This window comes from Ptychodera flava, chromosome 17 (genome assembly GCF_041260155.1).
Source record: "Ptychodera flava strain L36383 chromosome 17, AS_Pfla_20210202, whole genome shotgun sequence".
Classification (NCBI taxonomy): Eukaryota; Metazoa; Hemichordata; class Enteropneusta; family Ptychoderidae; genus Ptychodera; species Ptychodera flava.
In genome coordinates, this window is record NC_091944.1 from 19,339,566 (window position 1) to 19,367,531 (window position 27,966).

General features: G+C 35.8%; 1 protein-coding gene across 13 annotated transcripts in view; it reads left to right on the plus strand.

Moving 5' to 3' along the window:
• The window catches only part of LOC139115703 (potassium voltage-gated channel subfamily KQT member 1-like), a 348,427-nt gene that overhangs the window by 309,946 nt on the left and 10,515 nt on the right, over positions 1 to 27,966 (plus strand). For 2 of the 13 annotated variants that reach the window (XM_070678009.1, XM_070678013.1), the window contains 13 exons: positions 6,506 to 6,596; positions 9,852 to 9,978; positions 13,600 to 13,775; positions 14,545 to 14,673; positions 15,401 to 15,511; positions 17,863 to 17,958; positions 19,653 to 19,741; positions 20,711 to 20,734; positions 21,420 to 21,434; positions 22,182 to 22,196; positions 23,678 to 23,913; positions 25,742 to 25,762; positions 27,513 to 27,623. In XM_070678009.1, the coding sequence (XP_070534110.1) occupies positions 6,506 to 6,596; positions 9,852 to 9,978; positions 13,600 to 13,775; positions 14,545 to 14,673; positions 15,401 to 15,511; positions 17,863 to 17,958; positions 19,653 to 19,741; positions 20,711 to 20,734; positions 21,420 to 21,434; positions 22,182 to 22,196; positions 23,678 to 23,913; positions 25,742 to 25,762; positions 27,513 to 27,623 (1,241 nt within the window). Of the gene's footprint in view, positions 1 to 6,505; positions 6,597 to 9,851; positions 9,979 to 13,599; positions 13,776 to 14,544; positions 14,674 to 15,400; positions 15,512 to 17,862; positions 17,959 to 18,037; positions 18,134 to 19,652; positions 19,742 to 20,710; positions 20,735 to 21,419; positions 21,435 to 22,181; positions 22,197 to 23,677; positions 23,914 to 25,741; positions 25,763 to 27,512; positions 27,624 to 27,966 lie in introns of all 13 variants that reach the window. The other 11 variants (XM_070678010.1, XM_070678011.1, XM_070678012.1 and 8 more) reach the window with 11 other exon arrangements.

Here is a 27,966-nt window from a genome sequence, read left to right on the forward strand (position 1 = left end):
TCTTTGAACAGAACACTATTATTGTCATAAAAGATATGTTACTGCAATATATAATATATATTGCAATATATAAATGATTCTGAAAGAGAGTAAGAAATTGTATTTATTATTATTAATGATTAATATATTATGATTGCTTTTCTAATCAATATTTTTTCATGTTTGCATCCTAATGAAGATATGTTTAATGACATTAAAATTACAAAAACATATTTTCTCTTTTTGTGCCTTCCACTTAAACTATACCACCTACAAATGGTACGACGAAGTTCCTCATTTTGTATCTAGAATTTTCCTTGATTTTCTGAATGCTATCATGAAAATGCGTTAGATTCAAAATTACCATATTTTTCCCAGCAATTAACACTTTTATTTTCGCCACTTTTGTGGCAGCCAAAAAATGTTCATTTACCAAGAACTCTAACAAAACTGTGTAAAAATATATATTTGTGAGTAAATATTTTGCCTTTGTTCGGCCTTGCAATATGTCAAGGTTAGAACTTATAGGAACTGCATTGCATTTTCCTCTGCACTGCATTTTAGATGCGTCAGTTTATGTAAAATGTTTCACAATTTTTCCTTATCTGTGATTATAAAATTAATAATTCATCGGGATAAAGAAGAATTAGTGACTTTTGTTAGCTTCAGAAATTGACATTTGTGAACTGAATAGATTAATTTGTAATTATCTACTAAGAACGAGTGACTTCCCGTCAGGTGTACAGGTATGGCGAACTCATTAAAAGACTTGATCAAAGGATGCTGGCTCTTGTTTCTAATCTGAAATCGTTGCCAAGTGGTACTAGATACAGCATGGATACTTTGATGACTACACTTGAAAGAATTAAGCGCAACTCCTGTGTGATGACAGATATGCCATGAAAGCTGGTGAAAGAAAAACCTACTAGGCTCTCTAAAGACATGCCGATACTAATGCACAACACCACTTGAGATTCAAGCTTGCCGCAACATACCGTCTGCAAGTCTACGGTTACGTTTTATCCGCAGCACTGCCGATGCACTTGAGCTGTGCAGAGTGGCATAGTATGGCTCACAATAGATAGGCATGCAGCGCCTGATATTGGGAGAAATACCCAAATAATGCCAATAACGTGCTTCTGTGGTCACAGGTGGTAGAGTGTAGCTATCTGGTTACCCTGATAATGAAGTACTATTGATGTGTTCTCGGCTTTGGCCGCTTGTTGCAGCCCGATTCCCGTTGATAAGTTACAACTTTCATCCGCTCTTATTCGTGGCATTGGCGATGTTGTCGTTGAAATTTGAGAACGTTGCAAGTTACTCACTGGTGAAGCAGTGTTTTTTAACCTGAAGCTAAATAAGAACAGCTGCTTTGAAGCATGATCCTGCAACACATACCAGAAAAAGAATAAAATTAAATCACCTCTCGAGAGAATCAAAATGAAATATTTGCAATGCAGTGGGAAAAGTAGAATGTGTACGGGTGTAAATCACACTTTTCCTCAGCGTCGACGTTGGTGTCAAATGTTGATAGGTCAGAATTTTTTTATGGTCTACATGTACAAGCATACACAGAATTGATATCCTCTTTAAATTTCCGTATACAAGACTCTACAATGCATACATCCAGATGTCATGTTCCTGCAGTAATGACCCATAATTACCGATTACTTGTTCAGTGTTCAATGGCTTTTCCTCAACGTGCAGGTGTTTGAATATTTTTTCATCGAAAAAATCAGTTTGATTCATCACAGTGTTTGCCTTGAGTAGACACCTCGTATAAATGAATAATATGTCAGTGAATGCTTTGTGAGAAATTAATCAAGGACTCGCGTAGTGGCCAGATTTACCGACGACTCTCATGATAAAAATTTGAACAAAGCCCAAGCTCTCAATTCCCCTCCAAGAGTTGCAGATGCAGTTCATTTTGGGAAACTTTTGGATCAGCCAGTACAGGGATGAGAGACATTGTTATATCCCATAATAGTATTCATTACAAGATGTATATACATTTACAGTGTTAACAGTGCCCCTGTAGAATTAATTTGACAGGTTAGAATTTATTATGCTGGAATCTCTTTTTACTTGTAAACAGGGGCCATAATATACACTTACATTTACAGATCTGATGAAAGAAAATGACTGTATTTTTGGATGTTGCGCGTCACGTTAGTGCAAGCATTTCATGAGCACATGTACCTCTTACTCATAGAGCTGTCGATGTTTCAATCCTCAACAGGTTTCACCACTCCCATCCCCACCCCAACCTCCTGATGTATATGGTTTTCTAGCCAGTTCAATTACAAACGCAGGCTAGGTAGGTATTTGAAATGAAAACGTGAAAAGTATCCGGCTGAACGACGCCACCACTCAGTGTGCAGAACTCCTCGTCTGACAGTTTGTAATAATTAGCAGAAAATCAGGTCAGGTGTGACCGAGCGGAAAATGCCCAACAACAAAGCAGCCCCTACTCTCATCTTTAGCGGCTATAGGAAGGAAGTAGAATCTTCAAGTAATAAGTTCTTGTCATTTCCTGTTCATATAATACTTGCATCTGACCAGAAATCAAGTACGACAGATGTTTTAGATCGTGATTAATATGCTAATTTAATAGGCAGAGCAATGATTTCCTTATATGTATGTATTTATGCCTTCAAAGAAAATTTTTTTCTCAGTGATGGTTTAATTCTTTCTGTCAGCAGATGTCGTACGTTTTAATCGTCATCACCATCATCATCATTATGTAGGTTGATTGCTTGTATTGAAATAACAAGTTGACATCACATTTTGTAGCAATAAATATTTCATTTATAAACAAGGTTAAATTTTATCTCTTTACAATATTAATAGGTCTGTGTTTGCCTGAACTACAGATAATTATGATAATAATAATGATTGGGGAATTATATATTTGCTTCGACAATATCATTGAATGCAATCTTTCATAAATCATATTGTATATTAGTCATGTATAGCCATTCTTGAAAAATACACTCAGAGAAATAAATAAAAGTGGGGGACTTTATGAATGATTAAAAAATAATACAGGGTAAAAAACAATATATTGTTAGTGCCAAAGATTGACAGTGTACATGGAACATGAGTTTCCCATCAAAGTAGATGATGGAAGAACAAAGTTGCTTCCCTGGAAAGTGTTGTAGCTCCCTCTTTGTGTATCTATTCCCATGATATGAGAAATTTGATTTGTATTCAGAAATTGAGATGAGATTTTGATTTTCATCTGTATTGATAACACTACTTAAAATTTCAACCTAATGGCTGACAAAATGAGCCACCTATACTAACAGCAATTCGTTAAACCGTCATTTTAACGACTCTTTTGCTCTCAATCAAAGTTGGTCTTTTCTATTCAGGGAGTCATGAGTTGGCCAAAGGTCAAAGCCAGATCCCATGAAATATTGCTATTGCTAGAGATGAGATAGTATCCCCATCATTTGATGCATTCTGTGTGTCATAGCCCTTTCATCGCAATGGTTTGGTCCAAGCGTATTGTTATCAATGGTGATTATGGATCAGTTTATAGGGAATCGGGGGTGAACAGGTTGAAGTTGGGGTTCCTTTATTTCCAAAAACGTTTGCTCAACAGGAAAGTATAAGCTATAGAAATCTTTCATAGATCATATTAAAACATTAAATAACAAATGGAATTAACAAAGTATTATGTCGTGAAATATTTTTCATGCAAACAAGGCTGATGCGCCGGTGTACATTTTCGTTTCAAGAAATTAAAATGTACCTACCAGCTTAGCTTAGTTGTCAGCAAGGATGTGAACAAAGCACGTACATTCCCACATTTCACCTCAGCTTTGTAATATTTCCAAGATTAACATCCTTCGCTCAAAGTTATTTCTCAAAAGAACTACTTGCGTGAAATTAAAAGAGATTTTACAACCCACTGGGCTCCATATTTCATAAAGCAAAACTCCCACGTCTGCCAGTAGAGTATATCATTTTACATTCAGGGGCAGCTTTTTTCATAAGCGTAATTTTCTGGAGCACTTTATGACCCGATTGGACGGTAATAAATTAATCCCTTAAACCTTGGTAAATTGGAGCCTCTTTTCTCACGGAACAATCCATTTAAGTATTTCACTCAAATTTTAATCAGTAAAATCGGTGGCCAGAGTGAACTCTGAGTATTCAATAACACCAGAAGTCTTTATGTTTCTCGATTATTTTTCTGACGATTAGTTTCTTTGAAATGTTTGGAAGCAAAGTCGAAAGTGAGAAAATATTGAGTGTGAGTACTCTTATGTCTGGTGATAGAATTAAATGACAGCTTGTCTGTGGTATGTTTAGTTAGCTAGGGAAGAGATTTGCTGCGAATTTTTTTTTACGACAGAGCAAGCTCCAAAAAAGGAGAGTTTATGATGTCGCAAATTTTACATCGCCAATCTGGTCTGTTTAAGCATATGTGAAAGTGCAAAATGGGGAATGTGTTCGACCTTGCTCAGGTTATCAGTGACATCTTTTACAGGAGTGCGATATATGTCCTCACACTCGAAGTAGGTCACACAAGTGCAATAAACTTTCTGTGTATGCGATGTAGGTTTGCGTTTTTTTATTCAAGACCGTAAAAGGAGATTGGATGCTTTGGTGTGAGAATCGTTAACCGGTGCACAATTGCCTTTGGGTTGTACTGCATCAAACGTGTGCGGTGCTTTGGCTCCATCATATTACAGAAGTGTCGGAAAGTTGGGTGTAATTTACGACGCCCGATTGTTGTGTTACAAATTGCATTTTTAAATTGCAGAGTTCAGAATGCTTCATGGTCCAATTGACAGCGAAAATCATATGATACAGCAACAGACACTAATCTGTAAAACCTATAAGCGTGTATGCGCACAGAAACTCTAAATATTCACATCAAATCCATTGAAATTGAACTCAAAATTTCCCCCTTTAAGCTACAGTACCAGTGGTTATTGTTAACATTTTTGGTACATAGGCAAATGACATGCGAAATCCGGCAATTTCCAGTTGTTCCCTCACATAATTGCTTTGATGTACCAAGGGGGAACCCCAGTAACAGAACAAGGGAACCCTGTTCATTTACCGGGGTTATTGCCCTTTAACAAAAACACCATATGTCCTCAGTTCAAGTTCAGATATTGGCACAGCGCATAGCGTCGAGCAAGTAAGCATAATTTGAAAGAATAGGAAAGACACTTTGATGTGGGATTTATAACTCAGAACTCCTCATGACATTCACACCGTAACATACATTGTACATTGTATTTGCGTACTGATCATCTTTCTCAAAACATTTTCAAGATAATATTCTTTACTTGCTATTTCCTTCAGTGCTTTTGCATTTAAATATGAACTAAAATTTTTTGAAAACTACAATTTGCAAGGCTCCCAATGGAATCTGCAAAAAAAACAGAACTCAGATTTACTGTTATGGTGTCAGGAAAAATTATCAAAATTTATCTGAAGAAGAAAAATAATGTTGGGATACTATATGGGCTTCTTGAGTTGATCCTCAAGGCTAGGTCACGGAGAAAATGTGTCTCTCAAAAGACATTTTGCTGAAATTTTTGTAATTTGCTGAAAGAAAATTGCAAGCTGAATGATCGTAAATTTTTTTGAACAAACGCGCCGTATATCATAGGCAGTTGCGCAGTATTTCTGTGTGTACTGGTTATCCCGACACAGCTGTGGCATTTCAACAAGGTTTGTGTTGTGTGTAAAATATATAATCTGCAAATACTATTTGCGCCTCAAACATCACAAAAAATATATATCCTCGCATTTGTACATAAACAGATATATTGCGTACACATAAATTAGTTCAGTAATTTCAAATTGTTGATCATTCATGCTGTCTGCTGGCATTTATATATCACAGCTGTGATTTGATTAAGATCTCGCTCACGCGCGACAGCTATGATATGCAAATAAATGTTGCATATGTGCTCTTATCGCATAGAGAGATTTACTGTTGAAAAGAAATACCGACAACAGTATTGTTACCATAGGAAATTTTGTTTTGATTGTCTTAATCCATCTAGTGGCACTCAACTCATGAATAATATTGCTTGCGTTCATATCATAAAAACAAGAGAATTTTTCTCTAAGTGTTGAGGGCATCGTTCTACATATCCAACCATACTTAAAATACGTGCAAAAAAGGTGCTCTTAAAGTCGTGTAAATAGTGTTAATTACAGTGTGTAGTCTATAAGCCTTTTTTTCCTTTATTCGTGTTTTATATTTATAATACTGCTCTTTCTTTTAATCTTTTTAAAAAATATTGATATTCATTAGTAATTAGCCTCAGATTTTTCAATTTCTATAATTCACAAGTGGACTGATCACGCTAACTTTTCCATTTATTTCAAAATTTGTTCGTTAACATGTTATAATTGTTAATTTTATCTGTTATTATTGTTGTGCTACAGTGATGAAGTAATAGAAAATAACCTGCGCTTTGTAAGCTCGGGATTACATCTTCACAATTACCAAGGCTCACAACATTTCTCTGTATTTATTTTTCATCCACAGATTTTTGGTGATTTTCGGGTGCCTTGTTCTCAGTGTTTTTGCTACAATTCCAGGTTACTATGATATCTGCAATTCGGTGCTCTTTTTTTTGGTAAGTACCTTTGTTCTCATTTCAACAGCGAGAGATGCAGAGAATCTTGAGGGTTGCCTAGCAACCGGCAAACTTTCTGGATAGGACCAGTAAGCAGAAATAACAGTAGACGGAGGTCAGATGTTTTGAATTTTGCCTGAAAAATAGAGAGCCCCTACTTCTTCATTGTAATGATAGTTTCACTGAAAGCAAAGTTATGCATCATCATAATTTTTTTTATTCTAGATTAAAATATCTTTCCTTTTCACCTTACAAGCAGTAATATGTCTTTTGATAACATGATAACTATAATGTTATGTGTCATTCCAATATTATTCCTATTATCGTATTTCAAAATCCAAAATGCAGAAACATGCTAAATGTAAGATGTGAGAAATTTTCTAAAAAAAATCACTTGTGAAAAACTATTTACTCCATAAATGGTTATGATCTTTATAAGATCACATCATTAATTATTCTCAGGCAATGGCATGGCACTGAGAAATTTTAGATGCAGCAAGACAGGAGACATCTGCATCAGTGGTTTCCATAGTAACAATTGTGTTCAGTTTTGGAGGCTATCCATTATAAGACTGTTACCTTCAAATACTAAATGTGATCTAAATACGAGATAATATCTCCCCCCCTCCAATTCAGTTAAAAAAAACCTGTTGATGAAGAAATAATTTTGCTTCAAACTGATGACCAAGGCCGCGGTGTACACAATTGTGACAGTAAGGTGTGTTTGTGAGCAGTCTTTACCTCAGGGTGAGTTCTTCAAGATGTGTGCTTCGTGCAAGATGGACGAGAGGAAAACTAAAAGAGTCCAGATCAGATATTCAACTGCATGCCAATTTAAATCTGTATTGCCCGACAAGAAGAAAGACACACAACAGTAACAAAAAGAACGACTCCCGAGAATTACAGAGCGCTGTGATGATGACGCAGATAGAAATATGAAACCAGGCTTTGTGAGGACATTGTCAGTGAAAAGAAGCTTTATAGAGTACAAGTCATTAGCGCTTCTTGTGGATTTAAATTATCTGCCCTAGTTTGTATAATGACCTTATTTTTTCACAGAAGGCAAAACTTCGATTGAAATGTCACAACTGATTATCAGAATATTGACAGCTGATCAATGCATTTATATTTTTACAGGGTTTAATATGTCAGAAACCTGCGATCTCTTTTTGATGTAGTTACAGCGTTAGAGTGAAATGCGATTTTTTTTTTTTTGATGCACTTGACAATTCTAATCCTGCTTGATAGTATTTTGGTTGTGATAGGGTGCCTTTTATTACAAATGAAAAGAAACACCCCCTAGGATAGTGTTGAATACTAAAACATCTTTAGGGGCATGGTTCCGTGTTCCAGCCTCTCTTATTGTGAGAGACAACATATTTTAGCAAGCCTCAACATTTTATAATTCTCCTTGGAAATATTCTAGAGTCCTTTCCACCTTTAATCCTCATCTAATGAGCTGCACTCTGAAAAAAAAATGTTTTTGATTCATTGACCAGTTTGTTGCTAAATGAAGGTCAACCTGGCGATTAGTCATTGCCCTTATTTGTGGATAAATTTTCATCGGGACTTAGTAGGTTTTGTCACTGTTTGCACAAAGGAGATTGCAGATTTTATTCTCCAAATTAGGGATCTTGATTATTACAGGGTTGTATGAAACACGTAAGGCTCACAGTGGAAAGAAACTCTCAAGACTTTGTAAATTTCTCTGTCATTATTACTTTTCATGCACTCCAGTACATTTTTTGACACCCATTTGCTCTTCATTTGTAAATTGCATGGGAGCCGTTTGGATCAGTCTGTGCATGTCTGTATGCCTGTCTGTCCATCCACTGCAAAATCTCATAAACCTATATGATTGTTATCTTTATAGTATTTGGTGTGAAGATACATCATGAGTGTTATGCTATTTTGTGGAAATAAATGTGCAAGTCTCAAAAATATGAGCTGAAAATATTAAAATTGTTCAAATTGGTGTTCCAAGGCTTCTATCTCGCCTTTTAACATGTTCACACATACCCCTCCTGACCCATCCCCCTTTATCTGTAAACAGGTCCACAATCACCATTGATACTTCAGATTTTTTATTTTAACATTTCGAAAGCAACAACATTGTTTAGTGTCGATTTTATCATGAGAACATAAATATATTGGACTGCATGCAACTAAAGTAATCACCCAGGTGCTATGAGTGTTATAGAAAACAATATGCTTGGACCAACCATGGTGTTAAAAGGGATCTTACCACTATACCACGACACCGAGGGCTTGAAAACTGGTACAAGCTGTGAATAAGATGAGAGTACCGGTACATTACTGTTTGGTGGGTCAGAAAAAACCTCAAGGATGGCAAAATTTGTCACCTGGCTTCACAAGGAATGAAAATTAACCGTACCTTGTTTTGTGATGACTGATCAGAGATTTATTATTTAGTATGTACTCAAAAATGTATTACCTTGTACTCAGTGTATCTGCTGCAGGGAGGAATGAAAGTGCTGTAGGGATTATTGCTACAAACCAAATATCATTTGGATTACATGTAGCTATATCTCATCAGCATGGTAAACATTGCTCAAACGTGCAGAAATGTAGTAGTGTCAGCTGCAGCAGTTTAAAAAACAAAAACAAGAGAAAAATGGTGTAATATTGTTGAGGGCGCTATGCATTAAAGTATGGCTTCTTGTTTACAAAAATCTCATTTCTTTGTATACATGTATGTCTCTCTCAGAAGTTTTTCTTCATGTCAAAAATGTAAAAACAAATCCTATCGTCGATAATTAAGGCCAGTTAATAACTCAATCATGTCCGTAATTATCAGTTTTGCCTTTGGCATGATCTATTACAAGACACTCCCAAGTGACTATTATATAGTGAAAAGTTCAATTTAGCATACTTAGTGATGTGATCGGTCATTAAATTAGGAAAAGAGTAACATACCAGTAATTTAATTATTACAATAATGACCACAAAATAAATCTGATCCTTTTTGTAGTTTTCTTTTCATGGTAGCCAGTCAAGAGACAAGAAAAAAAGCAGTTTCATTCTGTCAAATACAAATACTGTTTACTGTTTCAGATCAACTGTTGTGAATTTATCAACTGTATGATCATATTTGACAATCAACCAATCAATAGCATATAGCTTGTACTCAATATTTTCTCTGCTCCAGTTTCATGAATTTGTGTGCAAACAAAATATGTAAGTTATACACTTGATGAAACTTTTAACCAATTGTGATTTTTGATTGATTTTCAGGAAGTGACAGTGGTAATATGGTTTTTTATAGAATTTGCTCTACGGGTGTGGTCTGCAGGTTGTAGAAGTCGTTACCAAGGTCCCGAAGGGAGACTCCGATTCATAAAAAGGCCACTTTGTATTCTAGGTGAGCCATTTCTGATGACAGTGTTCTCATCAACAAAGGCTCCCCATTCAAAGTTTCACCAATATTGAGGACACTGTCGTTGACTACCGAGTACCGAGAGTAAACTTGAGGCTGCTCAAGTCCATAAGAGCGTCCTCATCAACTCTTTGCCTAGGAGTCACTGAAAATCTACATACCCAAAAAACTGATTAGTATACCAATGTCAGGGCCATGGTAATATTTGTAGGTATGAATGTTGTGATGCTGGCACTATCTCAGCATACCATGCTTCCAACCAACATACCTTAAGCAAGTGTCCGTTAAGGTGGAATATATATATATATATATATATATATATATATATATATATATATATATATATATATATATATATATATATATATATATATATATATATATATATATATATATATATATATATATATATATATATATACAGCGTGTTTCATTTTTAGCCGGATGCCGGCCAAATTGACCGGCTACCTTCGTATTTTGGCCGGCTACTTTTCAGCACTGTTTCGCTCTCTGGCCCGGAAATTCAGGTTTTGATAATAGTGTTGGTCTTGCAAGCCGCAGATAATATTTCAGAAGTGCCGATGTGGCTATATGTAGTCTAGCAATTTACGCGGTGAACTTGTTGCTATCACTGTAGTACCGCGATCAGCGAACGTGTTGTACTGTACACCGTGACTGGGAATCGCTCTCGAGGTCAACCTCGCTCGCCCGATCACAGCCCGAATTATTCCGACGTTCACATCGGGTATAGCCGAAAATTGGACTAACATACAATTACGTTATGCCCGCGAATAGCCGACCATTTCCGAATGAAGCCGACTTTTGTTTCGCTCAAACGCGGAAGAGAAAGTCGACGCTTGAGAGCTTTGGTTTTCTGCGTAAGTCTGATGGGTTTGGTAGGTTTTTGATCAAATCTAAAGCAACCACAAGTTACTGAGTCTCATTTTTCATACTTTCGAAACGCCACGTCAATCTATCCATGGTCGATCACGATGTCAACTCAAGTCGATCAACATCGCGTTTTGTGGAGGGGCCGTGGTGTGTGCATCGCGGAAGAGAAAGTCGACGCTTGAAAACTTTGATTTTCTGACTTTGTCTGTTTGTTTTGGGATGTTTAGATCAAATCTAAATAAACAAAAATCACTTGGTCTCGCTTTTCGTACTTCTGAAACGCTACGTCGATCATGGTGTCAAATTTCAGGTCGACCGATATCGCGTTGTGTGTACTTTGTTACAATTGACTACCGGTGCTTCGTACACACACGGTGTAGTACAGGCTGGCGTTCAGTGTCGTTAGTTTGAGGTTTTATCAAACATGAACACTGAAATTCAGCTCTCTTTTTCAATTATATTCAACATCAGCAAAAAATCAATAATCAGCTCGCAGATTCGTTTTATTGTGAAATTAGTACAGTGAATTAAAATCACTGAAAATTGTGTTCCTATAATTCATGGAATTGAATAAACTCTTTGATTTTACTGTATCTTCAATCAAGTTTATTTAAATCAGTAAAACACTTTGTACAGCCAGGTTGGTCAGGATTCTAGCGGATCGTTATCTGGGTTGTGAAAACCCTAGGCCCCATTCTATGATGTATTTCAAAATGTTTGTCAAGCATAGCTGAGCTAAACATAATTCTACACAACAGTCTGGTGAAATTTTGCTATTATCCATGTCAACTGAATGCATTTGACAGGCCTGAGTGATATCAAATTAATTTTTCTGACTTTTAAAACTTTATCCTTGAAAACATGTTGTAATTGGCAATGATAATGATTATTCTGTATTCTGAAATGGTCTTTAATACTGTACAAGAATGTATAAAATTACTCCAAAATGTCTTCAAAATTTAAAAATTTCTTGCCAACAGGGACAGGGGACCCCGTCCCTGAAACCCTCTCCCCCTTTGTGTAATATTGAAATAGCCTTTTATACACTTGTATAAGAATGCATGAAATTGATCAGAAATGTCTTCAAAATTTAAAAATTTCTTGCCCACACACAGGGACGGGGACCCCATCCCTGAAACCCTCTCCCCCTTTGTGTATGTTGAAATAGCCTTTTATACACTTGTATAAGAATGCATGAAATTGATCAGAAATGTCTTCAAATTTAAAAATAATCCTTAACACTCTCATGCTGAAATGGTCTTTCATACAGTACAATAATGCATAAAATTACTCCAAAATGTCTTCAAATTTCAAAAATTTCTTGCACACCCTCCCTGAAACCCTCCCCCTGTGTGTATGTTGGAATAGCCCTTTATACACTGTATAAGAACGCATGAAATTGCTCAGAACTGTCTCCCCCCTGCCCGCCCAGGGAACCTGGTTGCACACAGAAGCTAACCGCCTACTTTTCTGAATTTTCCGCCTACTTCAAAAATTTTTGAGAACCCTGATATATATATATATATATATATATATATATATATATATATATATATATATATATATATATATATATATATATATATATATATATATATATATATATATATATATGTATATATATATATGTATGTATATATATATATATATATATATATATATATATATATATATATATTATATTATATATATCTCAACACCACAGCCATGAGAGCAGAAGAGAAAAGTCAGAAGAGAAAAAAAAGGGGGAACAAAATCCTTTTGCCTTGCAAATTCAGAAAACTGTTTTTCTCTTTAATAATGCTAATGTGTAAATTTAGAATAATGACAACCTTATCTAGGGTTCAGTATAGTGGTGTTCACTCAAATAGAAGTGTTTTTAGCTTAAAGTTATGCATGTAACAGTGTGACAAGGTATATGACCTTGCTAAAACAAATGACATTTCTTTTTACATTGACCACCGCACCAGCTGATAACATAATGCTATTATTACCTCAGCTGTGGCCAGACCACATCATTCATTTTAAATTACTGTCTGATATAATCTCCCTCCATAAATATGATTACTTTTAATGTCTCATTAAGCAAGATTAAAGCCCATTAACTGCTCTTTTGCTTTATGTGCCAGCTTAGAGTCTACCAGTAATGGTTGTATCTAAGGTTATTTTTAATGGTGACACATTATGTCTGTATAAGTACTCACACGCATGCATGTACATCATACACGGTATCTACAGTACCCACATTCTGTAAAACATTTTGTATCCAGTACATGTAGAGGAATGAGGAAAATTTGCATGAAATTTGCATGAAATATGCAAGGCTGTTTCTTTTCTAAATGACAAAATTACCGTAGAAGATTATACTAGTGAGATAATTTGCATGTTAAATATGATCATGCTATTTATATATATATATAAGGTTTGTGTGTGTGTGTGTGTGTGCTGATTTACAAACAGTGCGGTACGAAAACGTCCACATACACTCTACCACACTACATAGTAAGCTACGAAAATGTTGCTGGTCTAGGTTAAAATTTGTGATATACATGATCAGCTATAACTAAAACAAAGGTTTAAATAATTGCATCAGGAAAAAGAGCATTTTAGAATAAAAATTTTCCCCTTTTTTGCCTTTTTTGTAAACCCTTAACATTCAGGATATCTATCTGGGAAGAAAATGTCAAAATTGATAATTTTGTTTTTCCATTTCAGACATGATAGTAATGGTGGTCTCCGTCATCATCATAGCAATAGGAACCTCAAACCAAACATTTGCATTTTCAGCCCTCAGAGGGTTGAGATTCTTACAAATTTTACGTTTGATGAGAGTCGACAGACGAGGGGGAACCTGGAAATTATTAGGCTCAGTTGTATGGGCCCATAGACAGGTAAGTCAACTGATGAACTTGAAGTAGTGGAAATAAAGAGATCATAGTCATGATGATGTTTTTCAAGGATCTTGACTTCAGCACTCGATGCGAATACTTAATATCAATGGAAATTTGTACCCGTTACACCAGTCTGTGGTATTTTGCACAAAGCAGCTGGCTGTTACATACGGTGAATCATCCTGAAACAGAACAACAATGGCACATAAATACAACCTTTTTGACAAGTCTGTAGGAGGATTCAAAGTAGTAGAAGTAGCATGGTAGCATCAGTCATAGCAGTTCATTTCATGCAGAAATGTGAAAAGTGCCTCACAACAAGTGGAAATAAAAAGGTTCACTTATATGATACATAACAGTTGACAAATTCAAGATCAAAAGTTGTGTGGAAATAATTCAGTTTTTATTTATGAAAGATTTAATGCTTGGCCCTTGGAAATTTATGTATACTTTTTCCAGTAAAACATTTTATGCTGCAAGATGTTATACAAAGTCATCTTCACCACTGTAACTTTTAATGCATTTCTAACAGCTAGAATTCATGAAACAATGTATAGATATTAGCCATGTGAAAAAAAACATCTTATAAAGTGTATGTGGATAGCTTCCCTCTCGTCGACTAATAATTAAAACTTGTTTTTAATATCCTCTTTGCATTCCAGGCATTACTTCAATTGTGACTCTCACAAAACCTTTTAAAATTAATGTTTGACAAAACTGATCTCTCTCTCTCTCTCTCTCTCTCTCTCTCTCTCTCTCTCTCTCTCAGGAATTGATCACAACATGGTACATAGGTTTCCTCAGCCTCAGTGTGCTGTCTTTCCTAGTTTACAATGCAGAAATGGACACAAACAAGGAGGATTTTAAAACTTTTGCTGATGCAATGTGGTGGGGTTTGGTAAGTAGAAAACACTCGGTGGATTGGTTGTGTCAATTATTGCCGAGCAAGGAGAGGTTTGTGATTAGAGGTGTATTAGTGGACTGATCGAACTTTTATCAGCCGGCCTGTCATGTTCTTCCAATATAGTTAGGAATGAGCAACCTTGATATGCAGCACTGTCTAGACCAGGAAGATCAATTCTTTACACCATTCAATGTGATACAGTATTAATAAGCCTTTCAGAAGATTAAAGAAAAACTAATCTAAGAATGCCCATAAATGTCACTTCCTAACGAGTGTTTCCATGGCCTCATTGTCTGTGTTGGTGTTTCACATGTTCGATAACTTTAGAAAGTTGGAATACCCAGTGAATATTACTTGGGGATATGCAAATGAGTCATGTGACTCTTCTCAACCAATCAGCAGATCTGATTGACAGATTCCCCCCCACAAATGACAAAAAGCCATGTTGTCAGTCTTGTGAAAAGATAATTCAGTAATAAATCAAAAGATATTCCTGTCTTGTCAATTTAAAGCCTGTGTAAGTGGTTAGGAATGCAGTCTACATGCAGGTCAGCTTGTTAACCCGTATATTTTACGGTGTTACTGTGTATTGTGGGGTATATTATAAAGCACAAGTTTTGAGCAAATGAATGACCATATATTCATGTAAAATAAATTGGTATATTATGCGTTCAACTCAAAGCCAATGTGTTAAGGATATGGTATCCATTTATCTTCTCAGGTAACCCTGACAACCGTAGGTTACGGTGACAAAGTTCCGGAAACTTGGCTCGGAAAATTAGTTGCGGCAGTTTTTGCCATCTGTGGAATTTCTTTCTTTGCTCTACCAGCTGTAAGTATGAAATTGGTGAAAAAAAGGCAAGCTCCTCATCAGTTCTGTTCCTCTGGTGTATATTTTCATCAAATTTGTCATCCGTTCCACATCATCTGCTGATACTATATCTGACACTGTGGGCACGCCAAAATCAGGAGAAAGCTGGTATCAGCTGTGTTTGACAAAACACAAGAAATATCACATCCCAGAAAAATTCATTTCGGTCGACAGTCATACCACTAAGTATATAATCATGCTATTCAGGAGATCCTTCCCGAATGACAAAACTTTTTGACAACTGACTGAGAATGGTCCAATTTTCTTTTCAGAGGAACAGGACTGAATTGTTTTCAAAATGTACAATTGCATGTTTGTTCATCTATCATCTTTGTGTATTTTCTTCACTGTGCGAGTCATTTGTTTTGTTTTGTTTTGTTTTGTTGTGCATCACACACCACCATCCCCCCCCCCATCTTTTGTCACCCTGTACATTTATTGGCCAAAAACTAACCTCCATGTAAGTCAAAGAGCTCAGTAGGCTGGTGAGAAGTTGAAATAGTATCTACTTAATCAAAGATTGCATCCTGATTTCAGTCTGATTTCCCTCTCATGATAATGATACCACAATGCGTCGCATTCACATGAATGTACATCTCAAATTGCAGTACTGGTTCTTTGACAGCAGAAAACAATTTTCAGAAAAGAATTCAAACTTACGTTCGCAACCACTGGCAGTGAGGTGTCATGTGTAAAACCCCCCCCCCTCTACTACCAGATTTTGGTACAGTCCCCATTGTTTTCAGTAGTATGGTAGACCATTATATGTCAGGAAATTGGTGTGATAGAGTAACGAAATTTTTGAAATGTAGATTTTTTTGAAAGGATAGAGTCGATTGACAGGATAGCTCAGGCTTCACATAGATGTATGTTTCCGATGTTTAAATGTGAAATACGGTGATATTCACCATAAAAGCAAATCTTTTAAATCCAATATGAAGTTCTCTAAACAAGCACAAGGACACCTGTTCAATTTATTGAGTGGTTGTTTGATAGATTTTTTCATGTCAGTATTTCAGTGCCATTTGTAACCATATTAGGGTTATCTGACTGTAAGGGCAACTCGTAGATTGCTTCAATAATTCAAAGGACAAATGAGGAATAATTTTTACGATGATATATTAACAGTCATTATAAATTATATGTGACTTTATTATCAAGCTAAGTCAATCTAATTCCCACGAAATGTCTCTAACATCTTGTATTTCTCCGGTGTACTTACACTCTTGTGATTTTGTGGTCTTTAACACTTGACTGCCTCTTTCAAGCACCTTATTGTTTAAATCTTTTATGAAAATACTTTTTTGACCTGTTTGTCAGATGTGTATTAATGCACTGCTCCGGGTTTTTTTTTTGCAATTCTTTTATCGTACCACATTAAAACTTCTACACTTGATTCTGTTCAGTACACATTTTCTTGAACTTTTACACTCCATAGTTTGCTGCTTAGTGGAATAATATCTCAAAATTTCATGGCATGTTACTCCATGTTTGCAGCAATGCGTGGTTATGGGTTAAAGGTCAATCTCAGTGCTGTCCTTTCTACAAGTATGAGCTCAGTCACTCCTCCCTCATCTTCATATATGGCAACTCTGCAGGGGGTACTTCATGAATATGCATGATCATTAACATAATTTATTTAAATCATGGTTCAGCTTGGGACCCTGGGCAAGTGCGCCCAGGGTCCTCACATCTGACTAACAATCACATTTCATTGGTTCTTTCCCTCTGCATGCGGTCCCTATTTCTTTTCATCTTGCCAGGCAAGCATCTCAGAGCTATTAAAAAAAAACCCAATAATAGTGACATTCTCTGTAGCTGTCATGCGTAGAAAAATGTTTCTGCATCTCTTCACAATAATCAGAGTATTTGATGATAGTGTAGATGACACCATGCACCATGTATGCCTGCAAAATTGCATTAGATTCAACCAATGACATTTCAGTGTTCTGAAATTTCTTCATTAGAAGCAAAGTAGCAAATTTAGCTAATGACTGATCACTCTTATATTTCACAAACAGTTTGCTCTTTCGAAAATCGTAACTATAGTCAATTTTTTTTTTGATTTCAGTGATGTTTTCTGACCACTTGATTGGAAGAAATTGTAAATAAGAAATTATTTCATGATTTTTTTCTTAAAAATTAAAAAGTGAAAGTTCATGATGTGTTAAAAATATGCCATTTCTGAAAGGCAGTTTTATAAACATGTTAATTCTGTCATAGGAAAAAGTAGCTATAACAGCAAGTTTAAGGCTGACGTTGTGAGAATGTCATTATATTCCATGCCACTGATCCCCTTGGTTTTACTTCAGGGTATTCTTGGCTCAGGGTTTGCCCTTAAAGTTCAACAACAGCAACGCCAAAAACATTTCTTACGAAGACGCCATCCAGCAGCTGAGCTCATACAGGTTAGTAAAAATTGCCGCCAAATTTCAACGGGAGAGGCCCTGCCGTATTTAGCCGCTTTCTGTATACTTTTTAATGTAGGGTATTCTGGGCTCAGGTTTTGCCCTCAAAGTACAACAGCAACAACGTCAAAAACATTTCCTCAGAAGACGCCATCCTGCTGCCCAACTCATCCAGGTAGGTTAGCCGAGATAGGTTTGGAAAATTCACTCAATGCAGACAAATGAGAATAGACACTCCGTGTTAGAGGGTCTCTCATCCTGTTGTTTTGATTTGATTTGCTAACAACCAGTGAAGTATGCAATAAGCCACATTTAAAACCCCCAGGATGGTGATTGAAAGTCTCATTTGAGAGAATTTTTCAAGTCATGATTGTGAGAGTTTTGAAACCACGGTAGGTAACGTTCCTGTAATATACAGCATAATAACGTGTTGTTGCCTGGGAAACAGTTTCTTTTTTTTGATTTCCGAAAATGTGTGAAGTATTTTGCTAAATTAATTGATGCGTGCAATTTGTTAGCATTATATGTACAAAGTTAAATGTACGGCATGAAACTTGCAAAACCAGGCATGGATGGAGAAATTAAGCTCCATTACAGCAAAGCTGGAAAGTTATGGAAAAGAAATTGTACAAATTGTCTTGAAATGTACCACCTACTCCAGTGTCTGTAGTAAAACTCCAGGTGAATATTGCAGCTTTAGACTAAACAGTGTGTCCTTTCTCAGTATTGTCACTAAACAAGTTGTTTCTGGTAGATAAGCTTATTAAAGTTTTAATGCTTCTGCACACAAATCGTACTCACTCTTAACTACTCCAGGAATTATCTTTTTCAGGGTGAGTTTTTCAAGATAAGGGAAGAAGATGAATATCTTCAAATCTTAACTTTTAAAACTATGTGGTTCATATAAACACCAAACAGAAAAGGCCCATTTTAGATGTTTCCAATTTCAACCTGACCTAATACTCAGGCCGAACAAAAAAAAATTGTGCTGTTCCGGTAACTCGACCTGCCCTATTTTATACCTGCTGACCCTAAACTTTTTAGAGCTATGTAAACAGGGAAACAAAAAGAACAAAGAAAAAATCACACGTTCATTCCTTGGCATTTGATTTGTGCTTGAACAAGGATGTCTTTTATGGGGTTTTTTTTTTTCATTTTACATGTATGATACATTTTTCTGGAAATGTTGTGGCCAGTGTTTGACCGCCCTGAATCCCCGAAAAATGCATATTTGTAAATAAAAATATTTTGGAAAAAAAATTTCCTGCTGACCTACCTACCCTATTTTTGAAAACCATGTTATGGGAACAGCACAATTTATTTCTTTTGGCCTCATGTCAATATAATGTACTGTGCGATCGTATATGTAGAATGGTCAGTATTTCACCATGATTCATTCATTATAGCCATTTTTAGCTCATATTTGGTATGTATATAAATACCAAAAAGTGCTTATATGGTGAGTCGGTGGCGTCTGTATGTCTGTATGTACTAGCTGATATGTTTAACTACAGTGTGAGGTCTGGTCAGATTTGTCTTAGAGCAAACTCAGGGAACAACAAGTGCAAAACATGAAAAATTTACAAAACACAGTTTGCAGGTAAAGAATATTATGACTCTTTTCACTGCTCAAACTTTTTAAAATGTTAACGTACATTTTCTTTTTCTGGTAACGTTTTCTCTTTTTACCCCAGTGTGTATGGCGTTGCTATGCAGCGGATCCATGTTCAATGTCAGTAGCCACATGGAAACCTCATTTGAGACCTGTTAATAGCCCTACTACGTAAGTATGCATAGTTACAGCCAGATCTCAAGCAGCAACCACGTCAGAGAACAGACCAGTCCTCCGAAATATACAGATTTCAATGAATGTCAGTATTTTAAGCGTGTGACCAAAATTTTCGATGTTCTGCTCCACATGTCAGGAAATTTTTTGTACAATATTTTTCCCTCATAGCTTGATGTAACCATACATACTGTGTACCGATATGTGTTAAAATCCACATCTATGGCTAAATTTCATGAATCGCTAAATTCATTTATGCATAGTTTATTAGTTAGCAATGTTTGAGTATGCAAATCAACTGATAATCGGTCATCATCTGTGGAGACTAGTAATTGGCCAAAAATTTTTGTCTGACATAAAAATTTATTGTAAACTGCTCACACGTGCACCGAAATTGTTAAAATCCTTTTCTTAAAATGTTCCTCAAATCAGTAGCTGGAGACATACAATTTCCAATCTGTTGTATTGAATGTGGTTTTTTTGACAGACAGGTGTAACATATCAACAGACCGCGGTCATTAATGAAGCATTCAGTAAAAGCTGACTTCTCACTCAATATGACCCCGCTCCCTCCAAAAAATAACCATGATATTATTGTGACAAATGCTGTTCTAGATATCTCATATGTGTGGTAATTTTTTTCTGTTATTTTCTTTGTTTAGAAGACTTATTTTATTTTGTTTTGCTCAATTTATGTACATTTGTATTTAACCATTTTAATAGTAACTAACCTACACTGTTATGTCCAAAGTTTCGTATCTTCGAAGTTAGACATCTCTTATTTTTAGACTTATTATTTGGTATGCTCTCTTAAGACTAGGTGGGTCTGTATCAAACAGTTAGCATGCACACAAACAAACAACAAGCACAGAAAATTGAAGCATTTTAAAATCTTTTGATTTGATAGACCTTCCGCATAATTATTGTAACATCTTTTCTTTGTGTTTCTAACATTCTCTATTGCAGGTACCGTACATCAGTACTACTTCGGTAATTATCTAAACACTGTAATCACTCTAATAATACAACTACAATGTGTTTACACATTCTGCCATCTGCCATATTTTATTCAAAATTCTGTCAGTTTACAACAAATGCATAGAGTCTTTTTCTTTTTCTATCGTGGCGAGTATCTCTTCCTTGTTTACCTATGTCCAGTTGGCTGTAGCGTATACCTGCTCTAGTAGATCTCCGGCTTCTCCTTGTGATAATAGACCGCAAAAAATGTGAATTTGATGTTGGCAGCATCTTCTTCGCACACCTTTTTGGCACACTGAAGGAAAGTCCGGGTCAGGTTCATGTTTACAGCAAATTTTCAACAACCGTCTTTTAATGAACTTTGAACAGCTAAGTTGATGACTCAGATCATGTGATGTCTATTAAATAGCCAATGGATGTAGAGTGAACATATCAAATGCAACATCCTTTTGATAAATTTTGTCTTGAACTTGGAAAGTTGGACTTCACTGAAACTTTGAATTTTGGCTCACTCTTGTATCACTTCTTCGTATGTACTGTACCACGTGCTTTTGTGATCTGAACTTTCATGACATTGAAAGTGATTGAAGTAAACATTTGCACAATGTTTCACAATAATTTGCAAGGCAATTCTGAAATTTCCTGACTTGAGAAGCCTAATAAATTGACTACTTCCCACTTTTTCCATCCTGTTTAGGCCCAGCAACCACAGGTAAGATTTGATGACAAAAAACTACAAATGAAAAGACTCAAAAAAAAAATCCTAATCTTTTCATCTTGTGAGCTGATAGTCTCAAATGATCATGGTAGAGCAGACAACTAAAACTTAAACAAGCAACTACTAACTGAAAGACAAATTATAATCCGGCATGCAAATAAGAAGTTTGCATGCATCATGTATATTCTTATAATAAGGTAGTATGTGCTCGAATGTGAAAGACTTGAGCTTTTTCTCAAACTTTCATAAATGAACTTTCAACCATTCTCTCACCAAATCAAGATTAAAAATCAGGGGGTCACCATGCAAATTTTGGTACTAGAGATACAAATTAGCAAATATTTACCAATATTTGAAATTCAAAATGGCCGCCATTACTGTGTTAACTCTATGAGGAAAAATAAAATTTTTGATTTTCAAAATCTATGATGGTAAAATATTTCTTTATTGCAAGGGCTTTAAAATGAGCCCAAACAAGTGGTTAATCAGAAAAGAATTGTAAAAATTTGACAATCAGAATATCTGTCTCCAAGGCGCATTCCAACTTAATGATCAAACATGACAGACTACAAGTAAACGCCTTTTCAATCTAAAATGTATGCAAATATGGGATTTGAAATGAAGAAAATGATCACAAATACATTGAAAGTGATTGAAGTAAACATTTGCACAACGTTTCACAATAATTTGCAAGGCAATTCTAATAAATTGACTACTTCCCACTTTTTCCATCCTGTTTAGGCCCAGCAACCACAGGTAAGATTTGATGACAAAACAAAATACAAATGAAAAGACTCAAAAAAAAAAATCCTAATCTTTTCATCTTGTGAGCTGATAGTCTCAAATGATCATGGTAGAGCAGACAACTAAAACTTAAACGACTAACTGAAAGACAAATTATATAATCCGGCATGCAATAAGAAGTTTGCTTGCATCATGGATATTCTTATAATAAGGTAGTATGTGCTCGAATGTGAAAGACTTAAGCTTTTTCTCAAACTTTCATAAATGAACTTTCAACTATTCTCTCACCAAATCAAGAATAAAAATCAGGGGGTCACCATGCAAAGTTTTGTACTAGAGATACAAATTAGCAAATATTTACCAATATTTGAAATTCAAAATGGCCGCCATTACTGTGTTAACTCTGTAGGGAAAAATGAAATTATTTTATTTTCAAAAACTAAGATGTTGAAATATTTCTTTATTGCAAGGGCTTTAAAATGAGCCCAAAAAACTGGTAAATCACAAAAGAATTGTAAAAATTTGACAATCAGAATATCTGTCTGCAAGGCGCATTCCACCTTAATTATCAAACATGACAGACTTAGTAAATGCCTTTTCAGTCTCAAATGTATGCAAATTAATATGGGATTTGGAATAAAAACAAAATGATCACAAATATTTGTCAAGAAGAACATAAATTAATATGTGTTTGCACAAATTTCAGCTGTATTTATGAAACCTTGTTTAGGAATTTTCAACAAGTTGTTGAGGTTAATCATAATTTTGACTTATGGTATAGTGTACATGTTTTAGCAAATTCCTTACGACCAAAGCAAAACATTATTTGAAAATAACGCCCAAATTGTAATGCTACATACTGATGTTTTTTCACGGAAATGTTAAAAATGTCGACATGTCGGTTTTTTGTCATATAATGTAAAAAGTAATAGAAATGTGTTGACATGTGACAGTAGCAGCTACCCTTAACCTTCGGGTTCATGACTTTGTGAATTTGAAAAGTCTCGTCCCTGTGCCAGGTTCTTTGCCTGTGTAGCTGGCTAGTGCTGTAGCTGGTTTTTTAACTGTTATGCACCCAAAGTTTCCACCCTCCTCCTGCAACCTTTTCTTAAGTGATATCGATTCACAAAAAATATTTTGGATGCACTTTCAGTCCAGTCCCTGATGCAGTTTGTGATGTAATCGCACAGTTCTGTCTTGTGTTTTTAGAAAATGTATTAAAAAAAATGAATTTTAATCCACCGAACAAAATGTCTGTATAAGTTGTATTAATAGAGTGACTACAGTGAATTATTAAACACACCATTTCTTTTTCCTACAACACGTACGTGAGATCAAGGCAAATACTAATTTCTCTCTATCCTATCACTGCTAACAAACTTCGTACAGCACTAACACTGTATCTGATGAGATCCTTGAGTACCAGTTTTATTAGCGGCCCAGAGTTACGTATGAACTGTGCACGTTTGGACGTCCGTGTGTTTCTCTTGCAGCCAACGGACAAATCCAAGCATAATCTCACGTCTTTCAACGAAAAGAAAAATAGGCAGTCCCATGGTCAAGAGGCATAACTTGCAACACGACCCTCTGAAGAAGTCGCATAGCCATGACCTGGAGGTCGACGGGATCAGCAAAAGTTCTCTCAGTCTTCACGATGGTCATGGACCATTGTCACGAAATCAGGATTCGTTGTATTCCACAAAAACTCGCGACGAGGGTAAGTTGCAAGGTAAATCAACAGCTTCACTTATTTCTTATCGTAATAATATGTGATATGACTCAAATTATTGATCAGTCACAATTTAAGTTTAGCAATTGGCCATTGAGACGGCCGGGACATATTTTTAAATTTGAAATTGGTGAATAGTTACTGGAAATTGCAACAACTATCAGTGACTTCCAGCTTGTTTGAAGACTGGCAGCCATTATACAATATGCTACTGCAAAGCAGTCTTTACATGTATGGTGTATAAATCTACATCATCAGCTCAGGCAAACGCCTCAAAAGTGTACCCTTATACATACAAATCACAGTTAACCTTTTAAGTGCAGTAATTCTTCCCACCATAATTTTACTGCAAAATTTTACCAATTTTTATGATTTTTTCTGAAATTTCTTGATAATTCTGGACCAAATGGACATCACATTTCATTTGCTACAGTCTTTTATCAAAATTTTGGCAAAAATCTTAAAAAAATTGACCAGGTAGGGTATATTTCTAAAGGCAACAAAAGTTTATTTTGGTGCTCGAAGATTTAATATAGTGAGCCCTGCATGCTGTTTAGGAAGGGTACATTGCAGCTGCCAATCTAAGGCAAGCTGGAAGTCACTGGTAGTTGTTGCAATTTCAAGTTAATGTTCAGCAGTTTCAAGTAGATTTAAACGTCCCTGTCTTCTCAGCAGTCAACTGCAAAAATTTCTGTAATAATCTTGTCAATGGGACTTGCCTGCACGTGTATGATGCAGTATGCTGATCTGGAGAACTGGAGTAACACGCGACCAGAAGCGTTGAACAAGTTGGCGTAGCAACGTCAGCAGTCACAGAGAGACTGCCGACTTGAAATTTGTAGATGTCGTATCAGAGGTTCTTGGTGGCATGATACATCTTAGGAAACCTTTGAAGATCTTTCAAACTTAAGCATTGGTGACGTCATTTTATGCATCTGGTGTATACCTGTATTGCAGACTTGTTTCAGATCATCATTGGAATTTGCCATATCAGAGAGAATTGTTAATTGCATCAGTTATCATAGGGGTAATGGGTGAATTAACACTCAATTACAGTGCCAAGGTCCATCTGTTATTCATTTTCTCTGGTTTTTAAAATGAACATTAACATATTTCACATAGTAAACACATCAGAATTCATATGTGGCAATTTTCGTAGCTTGCAAGTCATGCACCCTATACTTCAAAAAGTACATGTTTCGGTCAAACGCTGAAGATTCTAGACTGATTTGAATTTTATGAAAGTGAAGGATAATCAGAAATTGCAATAACTTTTTCTCTAGAGCCTTAGTGTTTGTACAACCAAGTTTCTGTATATTTTTTTACGCAGCAAGGACAGGAACAGAAATTAAAGCACAAATATTCCCATGTTTTGTGCACAGCCAAACAAAGCAATGACTTCCAGCACCCATGAATCCTGATTAGTTGCTAGTCTAGACAACTATGTTTCACCGTCGTTTTCCCAGACATGTCTTAATACTTTCTTTATGCGACTGTGTTTGAATACTGAGCAGTATACTACCCAACAGCTATCCTAAACAAAGTACGGGAATGTAAATATATCAGAAATGGCAGTGTACATGAGAGGAAAATCTTAATGTAGAATTTGCATTCAATTCCGCCTGATTCAGAAAACCTTAATTTATACCGTGACATGCCAAATTTGACTTGCAATTTGCATCAGCAGTTTTTAAATAAAATGTAAAAATTCTCAACTTGATGATATAGATATATATATAGATATATTGAAGGTCGACTACCTTTCCATCTAAAACACCATTTCAGCCAATTTTTTATTTATTTTTATCTTTTTTTTTATGATACCAAGATATGTCAAACGGAAGTGGAGGTAATTTGGTGTTCCACTGTGTGCTGCCCTCAATGGCATCTTTCCAATGCATGCTGACTGTAGAGTGTGAGAAACACTGAGTCATAATTGTCCCTTCAAAGATTACTGTGTGTAACTACATCATCTCTCTGGTGGTCATATCTTTCTCTCCACTTTCCCTTTTTACATCTGAGATGTTCGACTGGTGTCCGTTCACAGTGCGTCTTTTTCTATTAAATCTCAATGAGTCCACGAGTCTAACTTTCTCTGTGTGTTTGACATGGCACATCACCCTCTGGTTCAGTGGTTATCCATGTTTAGTGTGAATTTTGTGGTGTTTTGAAACACAGGTTTGGGGAATTGTTTCAAATTGTAGGGTAAGGGTAGTGAAAAATAGCCTTCATACCCCCTCCAAATTCTAATATTGTTCAAAGTATGTTGAAAAATATCATATTAACATATAAAAAAAATTGCAGAAACTTCTTTCAAATACACCATTTTCATCTACAAGTATTACAACAGCTCTTTTTCACAGTGTACATTGTACAGAGTGTCTGAAAAAAGTCGAGTTTGTAAGCAGAAAGTCATAACCTCCATACTCCGAACCGCAGTCCTCCTCCCTTTGTGGAGGGGAGGTCAGCATGTAGCGAATAGCTGGCCCGCTGCTGAGGAAGTTGGTATTGTGCAGATTTTCCAGAAGGCCAATAAAGGAATCTTGTTGCCATAGTATCTATGAAATATACTGGAGCTGATTGAGCCATACTTCCTTAGTATTCAGTGAAAGAACTATTTGACACTTTTGCTCTCTGGCCTATTTTGAAAGTGTTAATTATGGTACTCTTCTGATAGAAAATAATGTGTTGAGCTCTGATACAATAGTTACTGTACAAACTGAAAGGAAATTTCTTCTTTCCTGTTATTCCTATAAACTTCATCATCAATTACTAAACATTTTAAATTCCTGTCTGTTCAGTTAGCACTGTAATATTTCAAGTCAATAATTACTTTTTAAATAAGTCTTGATATATAAATATGTTCATTCATATATTTTCAGAATTGAAATATTTGTGAGATAGAGTCAAACATTTAGCAATTACATCTACTTTTGAAATACTTTAACACATAAATAATCAAAGTACAGTTATATTTTTGATATTTTTTTGGATGCAAATAAACCAATGGATGTGGTCTTGTTCTGTAGTTATAGTGAGATTCATTCTCTCCACTACAGAACAGTCTGAAAACAAACAAGCAAATTCCAAGGGACTCAATCAGTTCAATATTTAACCTTTAACCCGTGAATGAACAGAGAATCAATTAGAGCTGTGACTGAAGAAGAACTGAAAAGTTTCATTAAGAAAGACCAAGAAAGAAAGAGACCGCCATTTCTCAATGCCATAGACTTTATAGGAGTAAAGGTGGTTGTGCCTAATAGTTGGTGTATGCCATGGGATATCATGGAGAGCGCCCTCAGTGGCCAAAAAGTCACTTGCCGTGGACTGCGCCACATTGCCAACAATGTCATCTAAGGTGTATCATCATCATTAGATGCATGTTTTCTTCCATGTAAGGGTTGTTAAGAAATTGAAACTATAACTCCAGAATTTCTTGAATTTAACATCGTACATGTCCTTAACCTGTTGTCACCCTTCTCTAAACTCTCTCAAGGTGTATAGCCAAATTCTCATGGTGTGCATGTGGTTTGTTACAAATTATATTCTAAATTTTCATAAGCCCGGCTTGATCACTGTCATTTCTATCTGCTCTACAGACAGCATTAAGGAATTGCAGGAGGAGCCGGCCCAGGTTTACACGGCTCCTGAGCCAGTGACGTCCGAATGGTTTGTCACTCAGAATATAGCAGCTCTCAGAAGATTGCTAGGTAGGTGTTGGTTCTTTGAGGGGCATAATTGCCTGCTGAGTGTAGTACAGGTATATTTGTTTTTGTCTGTATACATGTTTAAGTCACATTTGTCATACAGTTTTCCATTAAATTTAACAGCCATCAAGAAGATATCCATTCTGTTACCACTGATTATCATGGGCCCATTATACTTCATGTTTGCAAAATCATAAATATTCCCAGTGTTTACAAATGCTTATGTGTATTTGACCGTACTGAAGTGTGGTGGCATTCGATATTTTTGACCCTTTGAGCGCCAAAGTCAATTTTTGTCACCTTTCCAAAATATAACCCAGTCAATTTTTATCAGATTTTTGCCAAA